This window comes from Schistocerca serialis, chromosome 2 (assembly GCF_023864345.2).
Source record: "Schistocerca serialis cubense isolate TAMUIC-IGC-003099 chromosome 2, iqSchSeri2.2, whole genome shotgun sequence".
Lineage (NCBI taxonomy): Eukaryota > Metazoa > Arthropoda > Insecta > Orthoptera > Acrididae > Schistocerca > Schistocerca serialis.
In genome coordinates, this window is record NC_064639.1 from 288,121,352 (window position 1) to 288,146,713 (window position 25,362).

The 25,362-nt window shown below is 41.6% G+C and overlaps 1 protein-coding gene across 2 annotated transcripts in view; it reads left to right on the forward strand.

The window, feature by feature from the left end:
* Positions 1-25,362, forward strand: part of LOC126457060 (chromosome transmission fidelity protein 18 homolog) — a 485,881-nt gene that overhangs the window by 191,704 nt on the left and 268,815 nt on the right. For both annotated transcript variants that reach the window (XM_050093058.1, XM_050093059.1), the window contains exon 18: positions 22,066-22,339. In XM_050093058.1, coding sequence (XP_049949015.1) covers positions 22,066-22,339 — 274 coding nt within the window. The remainder of the gene's footprint in view (positions 1-22,065; positions 22,340-25,362) is intronic.

Here is a 25,362-nt window from a genome sequence, read left to right on the forward strand (position 1 = left end):
ATACGCGATCTTGCTGGCACTGGAGAGAACAAGATGTGTTACGAGTGCTAAATTTCTTGCCTGTACGTATTCTCTGAGTGCCCATCACTTCCACAACGCTCTTACCCAGCAGATAAAGTAGTCCAGAATATCCACGACACGCTCCTCTGACTACAGAAGTTGGTGAAGGTGGTGTCTTTCTGCTGAGTGCCAGAACATATGGGTGTTGCGGAAATAAAAAGGCAGCCAAGGCGACGTGTCAAGATCCTTAGTTCAGTGTGCCACCCATCTGCGTGCTATCGTCTTGCTGTTGAGGTACAGAGTCTTGCACCGACAGGAAGACGCACTCCTCTTACCAACCTCTGGTACTCCGGTGAATACTTCCTCCAGTCGCGGAAAAGTCATTGCGAACCAGTCATGAAAATTTACGGCGATAAATGCGGGAAGCAGTCCTTACGAATTTGCGAAAGTGTGACAGTGTGCAGCCAGTTCCGAGACAGAAGTCTCATCAAAAGAGCCGGAACGTCATATTTAAAGGTCTTGCTGAAAAGAATGAGGCGCTACGAGAACCCAAGAACTTTTAACTGAATTTTAGCTCTTCTTCAGGTGGAAAACATGAAAAAAATATTTGTTTTCCCTTCAACCACATTTTTATTCATTTTCACATGCCGTTGTATGGTGGAAGATAATTCCAAAGAGCTTTCGTCTTCTCCCGTGCCTTATTTCCCATTTGGCCGTGCCTTGTTACGCCATTTTAAAGGTGTTCGCGTCATTTCAGGGTGCAGTCCCATCGTTTTCAGGTCGTTCCTTAAGGTCCTAATCGGTGTATTCGATGGGCGTCCAGTGCTCCTTTGTGGTCTCTTTGTGTCAAGCCTTGTTGTTGTCATACGTCTGGGTTCACGGCGAATAACGTGCACGTACCATCGTCGGCGATTCTCTTGAAGCTTTTCCGCTATGTTTGCTACCTTTAGCCTCGGATGTGATCTTTTCTTACTCTTTCTTTTAGGGTCACTCCTCCAGACCAATGTAGCATCGTTGTCTCTGTAACCTGGAGCTTCCGTTCGTCGGATTTGTGAGTGGCCCAGCATTGTGAACCCTCGGTTAAAGCTGGACTTATCGCTTGTTTGCATATACTTTCGTTTTATTTCGATAGGTATTCTCGCGTCGCAGATGACGCCTTTTGGTGACCTGCATTTCAACCACCCAGTTTTTATACGGTACTTAGCGTCTGTACTTGTGGAAGCTTTGGATATTATTACTGATTAGAGGGACTTGGAACTGATTGGTTGGTGTTTTAAAGACATTGTCTAATGTATTTACGGTTTAGAATTGGTGGTTGTTCTTGAGAAGTTACAACACATACACTTCGTTTATGCGCAGCTTACTCTATGTTCTAGCGCCATGAACCAAGAATTAATGTCCTGGTGAATTTCTGGTAGAGATTCTGTTATTGAACTATGTCGTCCGCGTATAAAATTGTCTATGGAGTTGGTTACTGAAGATATTCTATGAAATAGTATGTGACCGGATGGAATAGCAGTGGAGGAAAAACGGATCCTTTGTGGATCCCAAATTTTTCGTCCTGGGGGAAAAAAAAATAAAAACAAATAAAAAAAATCATCATCATGTCCGTTTGCTTCGGCATGTGCTACAATAATTTTTTTTACATATTTTAAACAGCAAGTAGATGGTGGAAGATTATGGGATGGTAGGGGGGGGGGGATAAAACATTCTTAAGGCGCGTTTACATGGATCAATGGATCATATTTTACGGAAAAGCACGGCCGCAAAAATGTTGCCGTCAGCATGGTTGTGATGTGACCACAATAGACGGCAATAATACTTCGGATGGCCGGGCCAGAAGTGTCTCTGACTTTTTCTGTAAATGCTCCCCTCTCACTCTTGCTTCCACTTACTCTCGCCAACGGCGCTGCAGTCTCAAGTCACGTGAAGCAATATTATTTCGCTTGGGTTCCAAAGATGGCCGCAACTTTCAGACACTCGATTTATTTGTTGTCTGCAGAAATGTAGTCGTGGGGAAATGAGGCACCCAGTAATTCCATTAATGTCGTAAGTACGTCTGGCATGGAACACAGAAAACAGTATTTACAACACACCGAAAACTGAAAAAGGACAGTCTCGCTGATACAGTCGTAGGAGAAGGTCTGCTATAGTGAGCCACAATTTTATCGTACATAGGCTCTTAAGATGAAAAATTAAATTTCTTTGAAGCTTCATTACGTGTGTCAGTCATCAACTTACCAACTGTCTTTAATTGTTATTGCTGTGCTTCTATACAGGCTTATCTGAAAGTCCGTTAACATTTGAAAATGCGCTAATTCACGGAATAATGTAGGTAGATAGAGAGATAAAACTTGACATACATGTGTGAAATGACATGGGTTTTTATTGAAACCAAAAACGAGTGCAAAAACCACCCAACAGATGGCATCCATTTCGCATTTACAGTTAGACGGTTTGTCAACACCCACAGCTGCAGAATTTCGGCTACCGAAATTCCTAAAATTGTCGTGGAAACTCCATTGTATGACGAGAAATTCACCATTTATTGTTGATGTACCACACCACTCGTGATCCGAACCCTTCTTCGAGGAAATGCGGGGCAGCTGCTTTTCAGATTGTCAACGTGACAGGTGTGAGGTACGCCGATGTGTTACAGAATCGCATCTCTAACCTGACTGATAAATATCTGCTGGCAGGTACGATTTTTATGCAGGATAGCGCTTCACCCATATTGCTACATGTGTGAACAGTCCCTTGCGTATATCGTTTGAGGAGGATCGTGTGCGGAGTAACCGCATCCGTGATGCTGCCCCCAAACCACCACCACCGCATATCCCGAGACCTCAGTCCGTGTGGTTATTGGTGAGTGAGTTACGTAAATTCGCAAGTCTACCGCGATCGGCCGACCTCATTAGGGATACTGAAAGTCAACATCCGATGGCAATTTCTCACCGTACCTCTTGATATACTGTACAACGTTAATCACAACATTGTTCCTTGACTACATGTATTGATGAATGACGAGCGACAAGTTGAGCATTTGTTATAAAGAACATCACCTGTTCCAAAAATCAATTGTTACGGTAATTATTACTTTTGTATCATATGAAGCGCCATCTGTTGGTTATTTTGTGCATGTTTCTGGTTTCAATGAAATTCCATGGCAGTTCAAGCATGTATATAAATTTTCACCTCTCTACGTACATTATCCCGTGAAGTATTGAATTTTCAAAATGTGTTAACGAACTTTTGGGTCACCCTGTACATTACTTTTCACGCCCCCATAATTCTTGAGGTAGATGTATCGCATTTATGAAATTAATAATTCTCGCACTATACTGGTGAATAACTTTAAAGTATCAACATAAACATCTTATCCTTATTTCAAACTACGTTAATGAACTCCACCAAAGCGTTGCAAACGCCTTGTGCTATGAGGCATGTCGATGAGAAGTGCAGAGTAAAGGGGTACACTCAAGCTTTCGTATGTAACAACACTAGCCAAAAATTGAAGGGCGATACCCAGTCTGGTTCTAATTGGTGTACGGTCTTTCATATTGATATTGGTCTTACCAATTCTCGGACGAATTACTTTTAAACAATATAATCAAAATCGTGTTTTCGCGTTCTGGAAAAGATTTGTGTCCAGTATCAGTTCAGGAACTAAGCTTTCGAAAGCAGTTCGCTTGCTTAGATAAAGAACACCGTAGGGACGCCCGATTTCTCTTTTTCGTGCATACTTTTTTCCTTTTGGATTGTAAATGCAAGAGCATCGCACCTCCCCCCCCCCCCCCCTCTCTCTCTCTCTCTCTCTCTCTCTCTCTCTCTCTCTCTCTCTCTCTCTCTCCCCCCCCCCCCTTTCCTTCCACTTCGCGGCCATAGTGGCTCGTGTAAACACTTCTGGCCAGGAAAATATATCTTTGTTGATCCATTATTGCATCAAGAAATAAATTATTGCATCAAGGAAAATATACTGCCGCAAACATTTCCAGGAAACAGTGGCCAGCAGTACATGCGGCTGCAATAGTGTCGGACAATCTGCAATATGCAGTTTTTATGGCCCCTGTAATCGTAATTGCTCCTCTGAAAGAATGGCTACCGAAAGTAGCCTTCCTCGCAGTAAAATGATACCTTTCTTGTAGAGTCTACAACTGAAATATATTACCCGTGTACATAATAATAGCTCTCGTGCTTTCCAAGCAGCCTCATCGCAAATCAGGTAATTCTTCGATGAACATTTTCCCCCTCACTAAAGATATAGAGCGGTTCTTTTTTTATAAGTCGTGGCGGGCGCGCTTGTTTCGAGGAGCTTTAGATTAAGGACATCGTATCTACTCGTACAAAAAAAAAAAGTGTGAAACAAATCCTATTTTCGACTGAAATCGTTAGCTTCTTTTTTTCATAAAGAGTACATGGTTAGTTCTGCAAAATTAAAGAATAATGAGTTTTCGTCACCGCTTCTTGACGCCATTCTCTATATTATAAATTTAAAATGTAACTCTCTCTAGTGCTTTCCGAAATTCCATGTTCGTAATATCGTAGCATATTTGTTGTTATTAATTTTTGATAGGGCGTCTGGTCCTGTAGTATTACAGATTAATACGATTTTTTTTTTGCTGAAGTTTTCGTCCTCTTGCGGATTATAAATTCTGATTAAAATCCCCGTCCCTCCGATTTACTAGACTACTCGCTGTACACGAATTTCACCCTTAACGCGGGTCACAGAGAAAATAATTTCGTATTTGATCAAAATAATTTGCGTAGGGGGTGTTGCTGCGACAGTCTGATCGAACGCGCTCTGTTGACTCGGTCGTTTGTAGGCCGGAAAAGCTCTCGCGCCACCGTTGTTTAATGCACAGATAACCCACGTTTTTATAGAACAAACTGAACGTCGAAAACTATTGTTTGAACCCTGCGCCCAGTCTCTTTCCGTATTGTGTACGGCGCTAGCCGCTCGTAAAGGAATACCACTGCTGACAGTACGAATGACTCACAAGATTAACTGTAAACCTCTGCAGTCAATCGCAGTACTTGGCGGTAATACTGAGAAGCCATGTGAAATGGCACGAACACGTAAGAGCAGTTGTAAGTGAAACATCCCCTTAGAAAAATTAATGAATTACTGTGCTGATAAACCTCTTATATTATTTGATTTTCAAACAGCTGAGCAGAACTGAACGTACTCAGACATTTCGCTCTTTACCTATTCTGATCAACACTAAACTGACACACAATATTTTTAGCGCAACGCAATCTGACTTTCAATAATCCCTACAAAAGAATGGCCCTGACTAACATTAAACTATACCTTTCACAAATCACGTACCTCACAAAAATCTTCGTTACTGGAACTACTGCCAGCTAAATAAAAGATTCAAACTACTGAAGGCACTAACTACTGATAGGCATACTTAGAAAATGAAAGATTTTGATAGAGAACAAACAATGTATTTACCTTAATAGTGTTAAAAAGTCATAATATATATAGCAGTTCATGACATCCAGTCTTACAAATTTACTGTCTCCACGTCCAGATCATCCGCTCTCAAAACTCCGCCATCCCTCTCCCCACATCCACCACTGCTGGCGGCTCACCTCCAACTGCGCAACGCTACGCGATGTTAACAGCCAACTGCCCAACACTACGATAACAATGTTCCAACAATGCAACCCAGCCACAGACTGCACACAGCACAGCCAGTGATTTTCATACAGAGCGCTACGTGGCGTTACCAACATAAAAACCTAAACAGCCTACCAGCAAAAGAAAGTAGAGTTTGGAGATTTAGATTTACTGGAATGGTTTTGGAAAAGTTCAGTCCACTTGTACAGACGTCGTTATCAAGAAGGCATGGCAGCAGAAACAGAACGAATACCCAGACGCACTGTTAGGATCGGCGCACTTTGGTACAGACCGTGGGAGCGTATAACAGAGATGCACGGGAACGTTCCTGCAAACTTTGATAGAAACGCGACGTTGACTGAATATTCGTCGGAACCGGACAGAACATGACGATAATATTAAAAGGGAAGCACATTCGCGATGTTCTGGGAACTATTATTTATTCGGCTTCTTGCACCAACAAATCCTATAACTGAATGTCGCAACCATAGATAAAAACAACGTGCGACTTAAACTGATATCAAGGGAAGATCGGGTACTAGCAGGCACTTTTTTCGAAATTATGATATTTTTTTTTAAGGTTGAATTAGAACACTCTTAACACTGAACATGAACATGATACGTTATTTATAAAACTCAGTGTCATAAGAATATACATCCGTTGACTTTCTTTATATTTTTCCTGCTGTGCATTTTGGTCGTTGACACTCTAGGAGGGTTGTATCGGACATGAAATTGTAATATTTAAAAAAAGTCATTTTCGTTGCAAGAACTCATGTTTATCCAGGGTGTATACGACCCGGCACAACCGGGAGATCGGGAAAACCCGTGAATTTTTCCATCCGGGAGAAAACCGGGAAAAACCCGGGAATTGTTTAGAATTCCGGGAGTTTTTAATTGTTTTAGTTTTCAGTTAAATTTTTGTGATTTTGACTGGTAAGAACCAATACTCTAACAAAGGATATTATTGTATCCCGCTACTGCAGAATGATACTGCAGCAACAAAACATGAACGGGAGGAGAAAAAAAAAAAGAAAAAAAAACTTAAGTTTGCAAAGGAAATGCCCCATATACAACAACAAAACAGTGCTCGTACAACCGTCTGCCAACAGTAAAGTGTGTCAAAGGCTTTAGGAACACTATGCAATGCTTTATAACAACAAATTGCCACCGATGAGGGTGACGTGACAACTGTTTAGATTCGTTTGAGCAGTTGCGGGCGGGCTCTTGCGCATGCGCAGTTGAGTCGCGTGTGAGTAGTACCTTCTCACGCTTCTGGTTACGGAAGTGTGGCTGGGCGCCACTACTTAATATTGCCCCAGTTCGGAAATACCATAGATCCGGGGCTGATGCACAGAACAGTCAGAGCTGTGGTGGGGAGGTGGGTCGTGACCTATGTTTACGTTTAGTGATTTTGTTGTTTCCTCTTCGTTTATTGCTCTCACGTTAAATGATAACAAACGGGTTTTTGTGGCCGGGAGCTATCAAATGATTTAAAATACGTTCGCGTAATTACGGCAGGCTAAAATATGTTAATAGTTTAAGATTTCATTTCCACCTTTGACAGTCAAGCATTAATCACCTTACAGAACAATGAAGTTATTTTTGCTGGTTTGCTAAAGAGATTTGGCTTTTATTAATCCTTTCTACTGAGGCAGTCAATTTATTTGAAACGAAGTGTTCAATTTCACACTATTAGCTAGTTTTAACTGTTCGCTTCATTTCAAGTGCACGTATGGCATTATGCTATAATAAAGAACCAAACATGAGTACTGGTTCTCCACGAAAATTTACATACGGATGTGCATTTTAAGCTGAATTATGCGCTTTAGTATGGTTCGCGAATCCCGACGCTCTTGAAGTATCCTTTGATGTCTTGTTTCTTTTATGACATATGTAAGATCTTTTAATGTTTTACACGTACGAACATATGGGCTTCCTGCGTGATCGTGGCTGCGCAAGCGCGGTGACGCCAGTTATCTGGCGCTCTCTTGCAATTGCTGAAACGAACCTATTTCTAACAGGTTGCGGGAAAATATTGCGAATGGTGGTTTGAAAAGCGTTACATTCAAAGCAGATTTCCTTTTACGCAAGATAAATTATATGCGAGAATGTACAATGAATTTCTTAAATCACAAAGCATTTGACTCTCATTTAAAAATCAAGTCTTTGAGGACGACCATTTAGAAGTATTTCGAGCCCAGAATATGAGACATTTGCGTCGTTATTAAAAATTTTACTGGCATATTTGTGTGTGTATCTTAAAGTGCAACAGGCGCAAAAAAGATCAACATCATATGTGGAAGCTTAGCTTCTCTTCCAACTTATTAATCTTCGAGACCAATATCATATGTGAATGCTATGTATATTAATTTAAGCCATTAACTTTTCTTATTTGTGTATTCGCGCTACTTAAGAGTGATCTTGCTATTGGCTGACTACATCACGTGTCCTATTGCTGTCATCAGCTGGCGAGATCATGTGAATGAGCTATGATGCTTACAAAAGCGCATCGCAATCTCAGTTTCAATGCTTCGGAAAGTGACATGCGTTATTTGGTGGAATTCAAATTTATACCTTCGTAATACGAAAATATGCAGCGTACATGTTGCTGCACATCAAAGGTCTTTCAAAACCTGTTTTTCCTCTTGAGTTTCGTTTTCTAAAGTGCCGGGAAATTAAATGTCAGTATATAAAACCATAAAAATTCAAAGGATTGATGACTTTTACAGTGCCAAGGAAGAGTATACTGTCACTTAACACGGAAAAAGTGTATTTTGATCCGGGAGAAAGTGTATTTTTAACCGGGAAATCCGGGAAAAATCCGGGAATTTTTTTTCCTTGTCCGCATATACACCCTGTTATCCGAAGCCATAAGCTGGCAATCTACATTTTTACATGATCTTACGATATTGTTTCTAGTTCAACAGTGTATGTTCTTGGAAAAAAATAAAACATATTATTTCCTAAAGTAGATTTCACAGTCAGCACTTCGTTTTGCCGCAAGTTTCAACTTTAAGACCTAATGTACTTCTTTTAACTGAATATTTCGCATTTACTTCCTTGTCATTTCAAAAGTCTGACTTTCTCTAGATCTTCCTTCATTTTATTTTTATCCCATTTGTGTCCTGACACCTCCGCCTTTGGCTGTTAAAGAAAAAAACAGTAAATTTAAGTTTTTGTGCTCTGTTTGATCCGGTACAATCCGAAATTGCTTTGTCAGATGCAACCTGAACGTACCGCTGTGTTATTTTTCATTCCTGTTGTTATTGCTTGACTAGACGTGGTCACAGCCCACAATATAGAAAATAATATCGTTTATATGTAAAGGCACAATAAAAATGTAATACTACTTACTTGCAAACAGAACACAACACTCCAAAAATTACGTTTGTGTTCCGGAAAGTCCCCTAGGAACGGTTAACATCGCCTCATAATTAAAACCTCGAATGTTGGAAAAGTTATGCGCGGTTGTCTCACTTTAATATGGTTGCCTAACAGTATACGTGTTTTCTTTTTTTCCTGACTAGTTGTCTTGTTCTTCCCTTGTTCACACTGCAGTGGCACGACAGTTACTGTCGCTAGCGGTAGAGTGAGTGGCAAGAAATGAAGGAAAAGAAGAAGGGTTTAACGTCCTGTCTACATCGAAATCATTAGAGGCGGAGCCCAAGCTAGGATTACGAAGGATGGGGAAGGAAATGGCGTGTGCCCTTTCAAAGGAACCATCCCAGCATTTTCCTGGAGTGAGGTAGGGAAATCATGGGAAACCTAAAGCAGGAGGGTCCGACGCGAATTTAAACCGTCGTCCTCTCGAATGCGAGTCCATTTTGCTAACCACTGCGCCACCTCGCTTGGTTGCTAGAGTTTAGAAATAGTTCTTCTCCGACAAAACCCGCTGCCCGAAACTGCCCGACGTTCGCCTAGTGATATAAATCCAGAAGATAACATAAAATGATGAGATAGGGAGCGTCCACAAAGGGAAGTTTTACGCCTCTATATTACCCCAAAATCGTTAAAATTTATCAAAAAATGAAAAACAGAGCTTTTTATGTTTTGTGGAAATCGCTATATTTAACAAAAGATAGTAAATTTGATATTACGACTTAACATTTGCATGCGTGGAATGTAATTTAACAGAGAGCGAAAAGGGAGATTGTGTTTCGTAATATAAAACTAAGATATCGTTCTGTATCTTATGTTTATTACTTCCAAGTATTTTCTTTATCGTCCTCCTTCTGCTTTCTGTATGCAACGTACGTATGACGCAGAACTCCAGCTTAATTTTAAATGAGCAAACACAGTGGCTTGTTTGCTCTCGTTAAATTACGTTTCAGTCCTGTTGTAGGAGAGCAAAATAACAAAGTCGATTTTATTTTTCACCTTTTGTCAAATGTAGGGATTTCCACATATCACAAAAATTATTATGTATAAAGTGTAACGATCTCTGCATCAGAACGACGACGGGCAGACTGAGTCAATAATTAAACCACTGAAGACTAAAGACTGTCATGGATATGATGGAGTATCTAGCAGAATACGTATCTAGCAGAATACTTAAGTAATGTGCTGCATATGTTAGCCCTGTATATATCTGTAATTTTTCCTTTCGTAATGGTCAGTTTCCTGAACGATTAAAGTGCTCAGTGGTGAAGTTGCTTTATGAAATGGGGAAAATCAGATAATGTAGCCAATTTCAGACCAGTTTTTATGCCATCAGTTCTGGCCAAAGTTACTGAAAAGGCTATGTATGTAAGGCTAATTGATCATTTCATTTCACATAATTGGCGTAAAATCAACTGTTTGCTTTTAGATGTGGTTTAACAACTGAAAATGCTACATTCTCCTTTTTCTGTGAGGTACTGGGTGGATTAAATCAAAGTTTCGACTGCTGAGTTTCTTTTTAGCTTTCGCTTTAAGAACAGACAGCAAAAGGTCATTCTCCACAGTGCTGAGAACAGCCATGATGTGGGGTCCGAGTGGGGCACGGTTAAATTGTGGTTTCCCCAGAGATCGGTGCTGGCGCCGCTCCTGTTCCTTATTTATATACATGATATGCCTTCTAGTATTACAGGTGATTCTAATATATTTCTGTTTGTTGATGACACTAGATTGGTAGTAAAGGATGTTGTGTGCAACATTGACACCGTTTCAAATAGTGCAGTTCGAGACATAAGTTCAGGGCTTGTACCGAGCGAGGTGGCGCAGTGGTTAGACACTGGACTCGCATTCGGGAGGACGACGGTTCAATCCCGCGTCCGGCCATCCTGATTTAGGTTTTCCGTGATTTCCCTAAATCGCTCCAGGCAAATGCCGGGATGGTTCCTTTCAAAGGGCACGGCCGACTTCCTTCCCCGTCCTTCCCCAATCCGATGAGACCGATGACCTCGCTGTCTGGTCTCCTTCCCCAAAACCAACCAACCAGGGCTTGTAGAAAATAAACTTACTCTAAATCACAGTAATACCCAGTTTTTACAGTTTCTAACACACATTGCAACAACAAGTGACGTTCTAATTACACAGATTTGGCGTATGATTAGTGAGACTGAACATTTCATGTTTCTAGGTGTTCAGATAGATAGTAAATTGTCGTGGAAAACCCATGTTCAGGGTCTTGTACAAAGACTTAAATGCTGCCGATTTTATCATTAGAACAGTATCAGAAGTAAGTGATAGTTCGACACAGAAACTAGTCTACTTTGATTATTTTCATTCGCTTATGACTTGTGGTATATTTTGGGTAACTCTTCCCATTCTCAAAGGCTATTTTTGGCTCAGAAATAGGCGGTTCAGGCAATAAGGGTGTAATTTCATAAACCTGTGTTCATTAGGCTGCTGGGCATTCTGACATTGACTTCACTCTCTCTAAATGTGTGTATACTTTGATGTCGTTCCTTGTTAACAGTATCAGCTTATTCCCAACAATTAACAGCTTTCACTCAGTTAATGCTTGCCAGAAATCCTATCTGCATTTAGACCGCACTTCCTTGACTCTTGTGCGGAAAAGCGTGCAGTATCCATTTTCAATAAGGTACCACAAGATTTCAAAAATCGTACTTGTAATCCGTGCACTTTCCAATCTAAATCAAAGGGTTTCTCGTGGGTCACTCCTTCTATTCTGTCGAGGAGTTCCTTGAAAAGTTAAGCAAATTCTTGTGTGAATTGTCATTGCGTTCATATAAACTTACAGCTTGCCGTCTTTTTAGGATTTATAAACATTTTGTTTTATTTATTATTACTTTTCTGCTGTACTATCGTATACTGACACGTTCCATGACCACGGAGATTTGCTCGTCAATTCGTTCCCACGTAATTAGACGTGTAAAATAAAAAAAATAAAAATGAAACTAATACTTTACCGTGGAGGAATGAAAAGGGGAGATGGTGATACAGACTTTCGCTGTTTTACTTTGAAGCCCGCGCCGCCACGTTGAATGCCCCATAAAGTTAGCAGACTAAAGTTTACAATTGCTTCTTGTTCTAAATTTCTGTCGTGTGCACGCGACAGCTGTTTCAAATAGCAAATGTCAAAATCCTTTCGTGAATAACACTGTTAAGAACACATTTTCAGACGCTTTTCTAATCTCAGTTGCACATTTCACCCAGTAATAGAACACATTGGCCTTATTAATGTTACTTTCGTATTATTATACGTTTTGAATAAACAAGAAGAAAAGTATGTGGCGACGAGACTGATATTTATTTATTTATTTATTGTTCCATGGGACCAAATTAAGGAGAATTCTCCATGGTCATGGAACGAGTCAATACATGAAATTATAACACGATATTAGAAACAGATAAAATGAAATATAAAAAAACATATTCAGGTGACAAGTCGTAAGTTTAAATGAAGAAAATCAATAATGTAACACTGGAATTTGCTTATTTTTTTAGCTCTTCCAGGAGCTCCTCGACAGAATAGGAGGAGTGAGCCATGAGGAAACTCTTCAGTTTAGACTTAAAAGAGTTTGGGCTACTGCTAAGATTTTTGAGTTCTTGTGGTAGCTTATTGAAAATAGATGCAGCAGAATATTGCACTCCTTTCTGCACAAGAGTCAAGGAAGTGCATTCTACATGCAGATTTGATTTCTGCCTAGTATTAACTGAGTGAAAGCTGCTAACTCTTGGGAATAGGCTAATATTGCTAACAACAAACGACATTGAAGAAAATATATACTGTGAGGGCAATGTCAGAATTCCCAGATTTTTGAATAGGGGTCGACAAGACGTTCTCGAACTTACACCACATATAGCTTGAGCAGCCCGTTTTTGAGACAAAAATACCCTTTTTGAATCAGAAGAATTACCCCAAAAAATAATACCATACGACATAAGCGTATGAAAATATGCGAAGTAGACTATTTTTCGTGTTGAAGTGTCACTTATTTCAGATACAGTTCTAATGGTAAATAAAGCAGCATTTAGCTTCTGAACAAGATCCTGGACATGGGCTTTCCACAACAGCTTACTATCTATCCGAACGCCTAGGAACTTGAACTGTTCCGTCTCGCTTATAATATGCCTATTCTGTCTGATCAAAATATCGGTTCTTGTTGAATTGTGAGTTAGAAACTGTAAAAGCTGAGTCTTACTATGATTTAGCATCAAATTATTTTCCACAAGCCACGAACTTATTTCATGAACTACATTATTTGTTACTGTTTCAATATTACACACAAGATCCTTCACTATCAAGCTGGTCTCATCAGCAAACAGAAATATTTTTGAATCACCTGTAATACTAGAAGGCATATCATTTATATAAATAAGAAACAGCAGTGGCCCCAGCACCGACCCTTGGGGAACGCTCCACTTAACATCACTACCACTCTCAACATTGCGGAGAAAGTAAGAGGCGAACCAATTGTAAGCTACTCCCCTTACTCCATAATGGTCCAACTTCTGCAGTAATATTTTGTGGTCAACACAGTCAAAAGCCTTCGTTAAATCAAAGAAAACACCTAGCGTTCGCAACCTTTTATTTAATCCGTCCAAAACCTCACAGAGAAAAGAGAATATAGCATTTTCAGTTGTTAAGCCATTTCTAAAACCAAACTGAACATTTGACAGCAAATTATGTGAATTTAAATGCTCCAGTAACCTTGTATATACAACCTTCTCGATAACTTTAGCAAACACCGATGGCATAGAAATGGGTCTAAAATTGTCAACATTATCAATGTCTCCCTTTTTATAAAGTGGCTTCACTACCGAGTACTTTAATCGGTCAGGAAACCGACCACCCCTAAAGGAAAAGTTACAGATATGGCTGAGAACTGGGCTAACATACATAGAACAATACTTCAGTATTCTGCTAGATACCCCGTCATATCCATGAGAGTTCTTGGTCTTTAGTGATTTAATTATTAACTCAATCTCCCTCTTGTCAGTATCATGGAGGAGCATTTCAGGTAACAGTCTCGGAACACTTTTTTCTAAGAGCGCTATATGATTCCCTGTTGGGACTAGGTTTCTATTTAGTTCATCTGCTGTATTCAGAAAGTGATTATTAAATACTGTACATATTTGCGACTTATCAGTAACACGGACATTCCCACTACGCACAGATTCTATATCCTCGACCTATCTCTGCAGACCAGCAACTTCCTTTACGACTGACCATATGGTTTTAATTTTATCCTGAGACTTAGCTATTCTATCTGCATACCACATACTTTTTGCCTTCCTAATAACATTTTTAAGCACCTTACAATACTGTTTGTAATGGGCTGCTGCATTTAGATTTTGACTGTTTCTAACGTTTTGATATAATTGCCACTTCGTTCTACAAGATATTCTTATCCCTCTAGTCAGCCACCCAGGCTGCCTGTTTGTGCTAGTACCCTGTTTTAAACGTTCTAACGGAAAGCAACTTTCAAAGAGCATGAGAAAAGTCTTGAGAAAAGCATTATATTTATCGTCTACTGTATCAGCGCTATAAACATCTTGCCACTCTTGTTCCTTTATAAGGTTTACAAAGGCCTCTACAGCAACTGGATCAGCTTTCCTGAACAGCTGATGACTATATTTAACACGTGTTGCAGCACAAAAATCTTTTAAAGTTAAAATTTGTGCGTCATGATCTGAAAGGCGATTCACCTTTTTGCTAACAGAATGCCCTTCTAGTAATGAGGAATGAACAAAAATGTTGTCTATGGTTGTTCTACTGTTCCCTTGCACTCTCGTTGGAAAGAATACGGTTTGCATAAGATTATATGAATTAAAGAGGTCTACCAGCATCCTCTTCCTTGCACAATCACTTATACAATTAATATTGAAGTCACCACATATAACTAACTTTTTGTATTTCCTATAAAGTGAACCAAGAACCTCCTCTAGCTTTAACAAAAATGTTGTGAAATCGGAGTCTGGGGATCTATAAATAACAACAGTTAGAAGTTTAGCTCCGTTAAATTTAACCACGGCTGCACAACATTCAAACACCTTTTCAGTGCAGTACTTTGAAGCATCAATTGACTCAAATGGGATGCCGTTTTTCACATACATGGCTACTCTCCCACACCGCAAAGAGCTCCTCGAAAAGCTGCCAGCCAACCTGTATCCTAGTAAAGGAAGCCTCTGAATTATCTCCTTATTTAAGAAGTGTTCAGATATACCAATAATTTCAGAGTCAACATCTATAAGCAGTTCACTAACTTTATGTCTAATACCTTGTATATTTTGATGAAATATACTAATTCCCTCATTACTCGGATACCTAAGCTTTGTCAAAAGTCATTCCCTTGTTAGAGAGACTTCCCTTAAGCAGGAATACCTATCAGCTGACTTCAATCTAAAAAAGGTGCAGCTGTAACAGCCACTACTGCAGGAATTTTCCCATGAGTGATCCCACCAACCCCACCTATGCTGTCACCTATAAGCTTTGCCAACCTCCCCTTCCCATACCTGTTGTGGTGCAGGCCATGTCTTTGTCCCTTTTGCCGATATTGAAGGAAACGTATTTTGCTATGTTTGGTCGGAAACTAGCCTTTCCTTCCCATAATGTTCTTTTTTCGAGTTGGGTTGATAGAAAATCCGAAATAACATGACAGAAATAAAGCTACTACTGTGAAAGTAAACAGTGCAACCAAAACTCAAGAGTGTAAAAGAAAATATCGATTGAATAATTTCACTTAGAATGAAACGAGAACGATTAGTACACCTACAAGCTGGTATTTTTGAACAAAACACTTCCACCAGAAGCTAATGTTTGGAGCAGCCCACGTACCTGACGCCAGTTTAAAAATTATGACGTCATAACCACTCCACTTATTATACCTAATACTTTGTATGTCTTTTATATACACTCTGTAATCAGAAGTATCCGGACACCTAGCTGAAAATGACTTACAAGTTCGTGGCGCCCTCCATCGGTAATGCTGGAATGGTGTTGGCCTACCCGTAGCCTTGATGACAGCTTCCACTCTCGCAGGCATACGTTCAATAAGGTGCTGGAAGGTTTCTTGGGGAATGACAGATCATTCATCACGGAGTGCTGCACTGAGGAGAGGTATCGATGTCGGTCGGTGAGGCTTGGCACGAAGTCAGCGGTCCAAAACAACCCAAAGGTGTACTATAGGATTCAAGTCAGGACTCTGTGCAGGCCAGTCCATTACAGGGATGTTATTGTTGTGTAACAACTCCGCCACAGGTCGAGCGTTACGAACAGTTGCTCGATCGTGTTGAAAGATGCAAACACCCTCCCCGAATTGCTTTTCAGCAGTGGGAAGCAAGAAGGTGCTTAAAACATCAATATAGGCCTTTGCTGCGCTCCCCCTCCATGAAAACCACGACCACACCATAACATCACCGCCTCCGAATTTTACTGTTGGCACTAGACACGCTGGCAGATGACGTTTACCGAGCATTCGCCATTCGCACACCCTGCCATCGGATCGCCACATTGTGTACCGTGGTTCGTTACTCCACACACCGTTGTTATACTGTTCAATCGTGCAGTGTTTACGCTCCTTACACCAAGCGAAGGGTCGTTTGGCATTTACCGGCGTGATGTGTGGCTTATGAGCAGCCGTTCGACCGTGATATCCAAGTTTTATCACCTCCCGCCTAACTGTCATAGTCCTTGCAGTGGATGCTGATGCAGTTTGGAATTCCTGTGTGATGGTCTGGATAGATGTCTGCCTATTACACATTACAAGCCTCTTCAACTGTCGGCGGTCTGTCAGTCAACAGACGAGGTCGGTCTGTACGCTTTTGTGCTGTACGTGTCCCTTCACTTTTCCACTTCACTGTCACATCAGAAACAGTGGACCTAGGAATGTTTAGGAGTGTGGAAATCTCGCGTTCAGACTTATGACACAAGTGACACCCAATCACCTGATCACGTTCGATGTCCGTGAGTTCCGCGGAGCTTCCCATTCTGCTCTCTCACAATGTCGAATGACTACTGAGGTCGCTGATATGGAACACCCTGCAGTAGTTGGCACCACAATGCACCTAATATGGAAAACGTATGTACTTGCGGGTGTCCGGATACTTTTGATCACATAGTGTACCTTCTGTTTGTGGATCAGTTATATTTGACTATGCCGCGTAATTTTATCTGTGATTGCGACGTTCAGTCATCAGGCGGCTGGCCTAAGACGGTCATGATCAAATAAATAATATTTTTGCAGAACAACAAGAAAGTGTTTCCTTCTTAAAGGCGACGATATTGAGTAAATTTAGGGAAGGGGTTTTCGTGGAAGACTGGAGAGGATTCTCCTGTCACTGTCGTATACTTCGTGTGGGGTTCACGAAAGTAAAGGGGGCGCACAAAAGCGTTTGAACAGTTGTTTTTCTTCTCGCTACATACGCATACGGAATAAGACAGAAACGCAATAATATTGGTACAGGAAACCTTCCACCTTGCAAGCACTGCTCAGTGGTTTGTGGAGCATAAAAAACCAGTAACCTCCCCCCCCCCCTCTCCAATTCTCTAAAGAATCGATCTCCCATAATCAATAATCATTACTTTAAAAATGAGTTAAAGTGACGATATTTGACATTAAGCATGTAAAACCTTTATGGTGGAAGACACCAAATCCTAATAATAATGTTGGTTTTATTAGTACCAAATTATTCACCCACAGACGAAATAAAAAGTTCAAATGAAAAGTGGAATATGTTCAGTAGTAGAAAAGTAATAAACTGAAACGTCATGCATGATACTAAAGCATTATCGCATTAAAAACAGATATTTCGTAAGCGATAAACGGTTTTTCTCTCATTATTTTTTGGGGCTGCAAACGAGAAAATAGAAAAGGTATCCTCAAGAGCGGGAAGTTATAGATTTTGGACGCTGGTGTCTGGAACGAAGTCGACATTGACTCATCCCTAAGGTGTTCCATTGGGTTCAAGTCGGAGCTCTGTGCAAGCCAGTCCTATTCTTGAATGTTATTGTCCACGAACCGTTACCTCACAGGTGCTGCATTATAACAGGATGCATTACAATGTACCTACAATCAATCATTGTTTCCAAGCTGTTCGTCTGCTCTCCGGAGTGCACTGTACTGTAACTTGTGTTACAGTGTTACGTGTATTTGGCATTTTCCTAAGCAAAGTTATGGGAACCACACTCAGACCAAGAAAAACAACTCCATACTGCAGCACAATCTCCTCTGTACTTCACTGTTCGCACTACACATGATGGCAGGTAACGTTCTAGACGCATTTGCAAAACCTACTCCCTTCCACCAGACTGACACAGTGTATACCGTGATTCACCACATGAAATCAGTCGTTCCCAGTTATCAACTGTCCAGCACTGTCGTTGTTCATACCGCCTGAAGTGTCGTTTAGCACTGACTATAGAAGTGTGTGGATTATGAGGGGCTGCAGAACCATTGTACTCCATTGTTTCTAACGCCCTATGCATATTAATTGTGCTGGCCTGACTGCTCGTAGGACTTTGGAATTCACCGGTGATGCCTTCCGCTGATTTTATGTGAATTCTTACACGCACCTTCAGAGTACTCGACAGTTCCTGTCCATCAGTACATCAGATATGCCTGATCTTGTTATAGCTGTAGTTGGTCCCTCGCGTTTTCACTTCACAATCACATTACCAACAGTCGACTTGGGCGGGTTTAGAAAGTTTGAAACGTTCCTGATGGGTATGTTGCTCGGGTGGCACCTAATCACTAGTCCACTGTCGAAGTCTGAACACTATTGACCGATCCAGTCTACCCTTACTGCTTGTCTAGAGCCAACACAGTACTCACCAGCTTCTATTATACTGGTGTGTCCTCCTCTCGTCATAACTAGTGGTGAATTCCGCGTTACGTCACCATGTCCGGATGCATTTGATCAGACCTTGTATACTGCAATGTGCTGTCCCGGTTTTTGGCAGCTGGCGTGTATGGTTTTTTTTTGGGAGGGGGGGGGGGGGCGGGGACGAGGTAGTAACAGTGGCACGTTGTGTATCTTCGCCATACACAGTCTGCAGTGCACAGGAGAGGGTCTTTTTTTTGTACTACGTGTTATGGTTTATTCCCTGTATCTTTGTGTATGGATCGCAGGAAGAATAACAACTTAAATGCCACAGTGCGCACTGAAATAATTCTAGTGTTTTCTTGGTGATCGCTGCACGAAGGATTCCGTAATATATTACTACATTCCTCACATAAAACTTGAAATTTTATTAATAGGCTTTGTAAGGTGTCAGGCAAATCCAACACCTTCCATGAAAACCCTGACATGATAAGCAAATCCAGTAGTATGTCACATAGCTCCGAATAAATCGTGACATTAAATTAACCAAAGTAATACGAGGAACGAGTGAGCAAATGGAATACCACAGACTAACACAAGAATGCCTAAATGCATGTCATACCTTCCCACCGTGAGACAGACGCAGTTCCGAGGGAAGAAACGAGAACAGAAGCCGAGAGCAGAACCGTTTTAAGCGAGAAGGCCCTACGATAAGGGACGGACACCCACGTCGCCAGCTAACCGCTACGACCACACCACCTGCAAGTTTTTAGCGTGAGACTTTTTCGCGTCTCTGTTACGTTAGGACCACCCCCCCAGCCCATGTTAAAAGCTAGAGCGCTCCAGAAGAACAGTATAGATCTTACGATAACGCTAAAAGGACCACACCAACTGCAAGTTTTTGCGTGAGACTTTTTCGCTTCTCTGTTACATTGCAGACTTTAAAAACATTGCCCCACCACGAAAAGTATAACGTTTCTCATTGGATAGACAGAATTTCTGTAGGCGGAGCTTAAGGTTAACATTGAGACCCTGATTGGTCAGATGAAAACACAGCCATATAGTTTTTTTTTTAAACCAACTTCGGTAAATTGTAGTAAGGAGAAGTTAGGACAGAGTTGCTTCCGAGAGGGCGAGCTGGACGGAGCTGCGCCGGCTGCCGCCCCCTGACGAACACCGACAACGTGATGAACGCACGCGATGCCGCATTTTTGAGTGCATAAGGCTTCACTCAGAACTGCAGAACTCTCATCTGTTACATCCCCTTTACGTAATACTAGTGTCGATCGTCAATTAAAGCTCATGGTGTTCACATTTGCCACTTGAAGTAAAAATCTGAAACTCGATGATTTTTCTGTTATATAGTTATTGAGAAGCCACATCAGCCACTGTAATTTACGACAAGTTAGATAAGTAATTAAAGATAATTGAGGGTCACTGTACACCATTTTGATAGTTTTCTCTCTTGTGAAACTTAATTTAAACCTAGATTATAGATGTGATATGGCATAGGTCATCCTTCGATCCATTGTAGAACTTGGAAACCCATTCAGGGAATATTCGTTCACATTTTTGTTGAACGCAGTTGGTTTTTACCATCCTGTATTAAAACATTTCCTTTTATCAGTAGTGCAATTCATAAACGATGTTTTGTGAGTAGAATAAAATTTCCAATGGTAAACTTAATTGCTTTTTCGACTTTATTTTACCAGTTAACTAAAAATAGGAAAGCCTTGAACCCCTTCCACTAAATTTAGTTAGTATTAAGATTGCTTTACAGGGAGTGCAGTGGAGCTGACGCTGAAATCATTAAGTATTTGGTTATATCATCGCTAGTCTCACTGAACTCTTCTGAATTCTACATGTCAAGTGTGGTCTGACGTCTCCTCACCAGCAACAGGTCCCAGGTTCAAACTAGTCAATTCCCTAAAAAACACGCTCAGAGCGTCGTTGCGCGAAAGTGGTAGGGAGACACGATATAGAACAGACAGACACCACGCAGATTGTTTAGAGCTTTCGAAGGATAGTTGTCGTCTATCTTGAAGTGACCCCCATTTTAGGATTTTCATCAGCTCAGAGGCGTTCTTCCCTGTTTAAATAAGCCTGTGGCAGTTCGTGCTGCCCTTCTTTATAAATCTTTAAAGTAACCAATTATGACTACGTGATATGCATCCACATACTTGAGTAATATTCTAGAATTGATCGCACGAGTATTTTGTAAGATGTTGTAGACTCACCGCATTTTTCCGATATTCTACCCGTGAACCGAAGTCTGCGACCAGCACGTAAGCTTATGTGATCGTTCCATTTCACATCCCTACAAATTCTTATACCGATTTAATTGTATTAGTTGACTGATTCCTGTTGTGACTCATTGATATTCTAATCATTGTATACTACTTGTCTGCTTTCTCAGAATGGCACAGTTCTACATTTTTCAACTTTTAAAGCAAGTTGTAAGTCCTTGTACCACTGCGAAATTTTATCAAGAACTTACTGATTATTTGTGAAGCCCTTTTGAGTCAGTACTTCATTATACACTCGTGAGCTAAAAAATTATGACCTTATGTGTTTAACAGCATCTTGATGAATCTTTGAAATCCGATACAGCAGCGACTCCACGTGGCATGGATCCAATAACTCCTTGGCAGATTTCTCGAGTTACGCTGCTCCAGATGTCTTTTCACAGGTCACGCAGTTCCCGTAAATTACGGACTGCTGGTCTGTAGGTACGGAGCTGTCGCCCGGCACCATCCCAGATGTTTTTCCTCTGGTTCAGATGTGGCGAATTTGGTGGCCAGGAGATCACGTAGAACTACCTACCCTTAGGAAGAGAGGTATGGACTCGCTCAACACAGAACAGAATGCGTTTCTACACGGGGCCACGTTATTTCGCCCGAGCTCCACAAACTAACGTGGCCGCCCCTTCGTAATCAAGGTGTTGAATACCCAGCGCTGAGAACGAGAGTGCGTTTCTGCGCAGGGGCCATGTTATTTCGCCTGAATTCTACCAAGAAATCCTCAAGCCAGTTATAAATTCCGTTTGCTTGTCTTTGTTATCGTATTTCCGTAAATACGTGTTAGTTTAGTAGTACGTCGCGTGAGTATGGCGGGGGGCGGGGGTATTAAATTGTAAGGTCTAAAGCCTATGTAAGTGGGCTGCCGTGTCGGCGAGCTGACTCCTGCAAACGACATAACGTAACGAGTGGTTGTTTCTCTCCCGGCAGCAACATGGCGGAGGTGGCGCATTTCCCGGACACGAAGCCGAGCCGCACGCTGAGCTACAACGCCAAGCAGCTGATCGCCCGCGAGCTGGAAATGGAGAAGCTGCGTCGCGCCGAAGCGAGCTTGCTGGCTGCCCAGCCCACGGACAAGGACAAAACTAAGGACAAGGACAAAGCCAAGGATAAGGACAAAGCCGTGGACAAGACGAAGGAGGCCCCAGCTGTGCCCAACCACTTGCAGAGCCTCAAGCCCAAGGCCATCTCCGAAGTCAGCAGGGTGAGTACCTACATCAGTCCTATGTTGCTATATTTGTTTATCATAAGTTCGATCCTGTAAACAAACGCCCACTAAGTTACAGTGTACCTACACGACATATTGTAATGTCACTGGAAATAAACTGCAGTGATAAAAGTCATGGATATGTCCTAATATCGTGACGGACCACCTCCGGCCGGAGTAGTGCAGCACCTCCACGTGACTGAACTCAACAAGTCGTTGGAAATCCCCTGCAGAAGTACGCAACCATGCTGCCTCTATATCCGTCGATAATTGCGAAATTGTTGTCAGTGCAGGATATTGTGCACAAACTGACCCCTCAATTATCCCCCATATATGTTCGATGGGATTCATGTCGGATGATCTGGGTAGCAAAATCATTTTCTTGAATTGTCCAGAATGTACTTCAAACGAATCGCGAACAACTGTGGTCTGGTGACATGGTGCATTTTCATCCATAAAAATTCCATCGTCTGGTTGCGAATGGTCTCCAAGTAGCCGAATATAACTATTTCCAGTAAATGAACGGTTCACTTGGCCAGATGACCTAGTCCATTCCATATAAACTCGGCCCAAATCATTATGGACCCTCACCATCTTGCACAATGCCGCTGGCCGTTGTGGCAGAGCGGTTCTAGGCGCTTCAGTTCGGAACCGCGGTGCTCCTACGGTCGCAGATTCGAATCCTGCCTCGGGCATGGATGTGTGTGATGTCCTTAGGTTAGTTAGGTTTACGTAGTTCTAAGTCTAGGGGACTGATGACCTCAGATGTCCATAGTGCTTAGGGCCATTTGAACCATTTGCACAATGCCTTGTTGACAACTTGGGTACATGGCTTTGTGCGGTCTGGCCACACTCGAACCCTTCTATCAGCTCTTACCAACTGAAAACGTGATTCATCTGACCAGGCCACTTTCTTCCAGTCGCCTAGGATCCAACCGAAAGGGTCACGAGGCCAGGAGAGGCGATGTAGGCGATGCCGTGCTGTTAGCAAAGGAACTCGCGTTGGTCGTCTGCTGTCATAGCCCATTAACACCGCACGGCTTTAACGGATAAGTTCGTCGTACGTCCCACATTGATTTCCGTGGTTATTTCATGCAGTGGTGTTTGACTCTTAGCACTCACAAATCCGTGCAAAAGCCGTTGCCTCCGGTCGTTAAGTGAAGGCCATCGGCCACTGCGTTGTAAGTGATGAGAGATAGTGCCAGAAATTTCGTGTTCTCGATACACTCTTGACACTTTAGATCTCGCGAATTCCCTAACGATTTCCGAAATGGAATGCAACTACCATTCCACGTTCGAAGTCTGTTAATTGCCGTCGTGCGCCATAAGCACGTCGGAAACCATTTCACATGAGTCGCCTAAGTACAAATCACAGCTCCCGCCATCCGTGTATGTGCATTTCGTTGTTGTTATAGCGTGAAACAAAATGCAGGAAGTTGCCCTAGGCTACTCGAGAGATACAAAGAGGGATGCCACTTCATCTGTATGAGCAGAAATTACCAGAGGGGTTGATCATTATGCCACTACTGTTCTTGCTTTATATCAATGATCTGCCATTTTATTCGAATGAGTGGGGAGAATTTGTCCTGTTTGCAGATGATACAACTATTGTTGTGAAGCCGAGCCATGAAGCATCAACAGATAAAATAGTAAATGATATTCTGAACGTTACTGACTGGTTTTGCACAAATAGGCCAACTTTTAACTTCGAAAAGAAAAAGTTCTCAGGATATTCTGTTTTTTACTGTCACAAATATCCTAGTTCCTGTTAACCTGGTATTCCGAAATAAAGGTAGAACATTTAAATTTCTTACGTGCGCATATTTTTGAAAACTTAGAAGTGGATAACTGTATAGTAGACAACCTAACACGTTTAGAATGACTTTCAAATGTTTAGCCTACTGATGATGCTGCGTCTGTAAGAAGGTTGCAACACCATAAGGGTGTAGCGAAATGCGTGAAGACCGTAGGACATGTAAAACAAGATTCAGAGTCTGTCGCCGGCCGCTGTGGCCAAGCGGTTCTAGGTGCTTCAGTCTGGAACCGCGCGAATGCTACGGTCGCAGGTTCGAATCCTGTCTCGGGCATGGATGTGTGTGATGTCCTTTAGGTTAGTTAGGTTTAAGCAGTTCTAAGTTCTAGGGGACTGATGACCTCAGATGTAAGTCCCATAGTGCTCAGAGACATTTGCATCGGAGTCAGTCGCAATAAAACACTGGACTGAGTGGGGCATAGGTTTTATTACAAATGGCAGAACCTTGTTTTACAAGTCCTAAGATTAAATCCAATAATGACGGTAGAGGATACGTCGTTTTAGATAAAGAAAAATATTAACCGATCTGTACATCTTTATTTTTCGAGAAAGATGGCCTAGTGCGAGTAGCATTCGCCCCCTGGAGTTGCGCACAAATTTAATTATGTATATAGATAGACCATCCATCCCCGGAATCGAGAATCTTGAATATTTTTGCCTGTTGTCGATATGGCCGCATCCTTTAACTGTATTGACGTAGAAGCTTAAATGTTGTACACCGCCAAGGGACTTCAGACTTTGGTACGCGAAATGAAATTTAACTTAATACATCTTCCCTTTGCTGAGAAAAAGGGATCTTAACAGATGGGTGGACGGACAGACAGTTCGTATTATATAATTACAAGTTAACCATTTTCGGATATTTTTCCCTCTACTTGTACTGCGAAACCTCGCTTCTTGCCAAATTTCGTGATATTACGTAAACGGGAGGTATCCTATAGGTTTTGATGAGCGACTTTGCGACTATCAAAATAGGTCCGTATCTTTTTTACACCGCCAAGGGACCATAACCTTAGTAAGTGTCTTAAATTTGAACTTTATAGTCCACCCGTTCCTGAGAAAAAGTGTTCTAGACAGACAGACGGACGGACGGACGGACGGGCGGGCGGACGGACAACAGCAACAACAACAACAACAACAACAACAACTGAGCGATCCTGTAAGGGTTCCGTTTTTACCGACTGAGGTACGAAACTTTAAATAAATC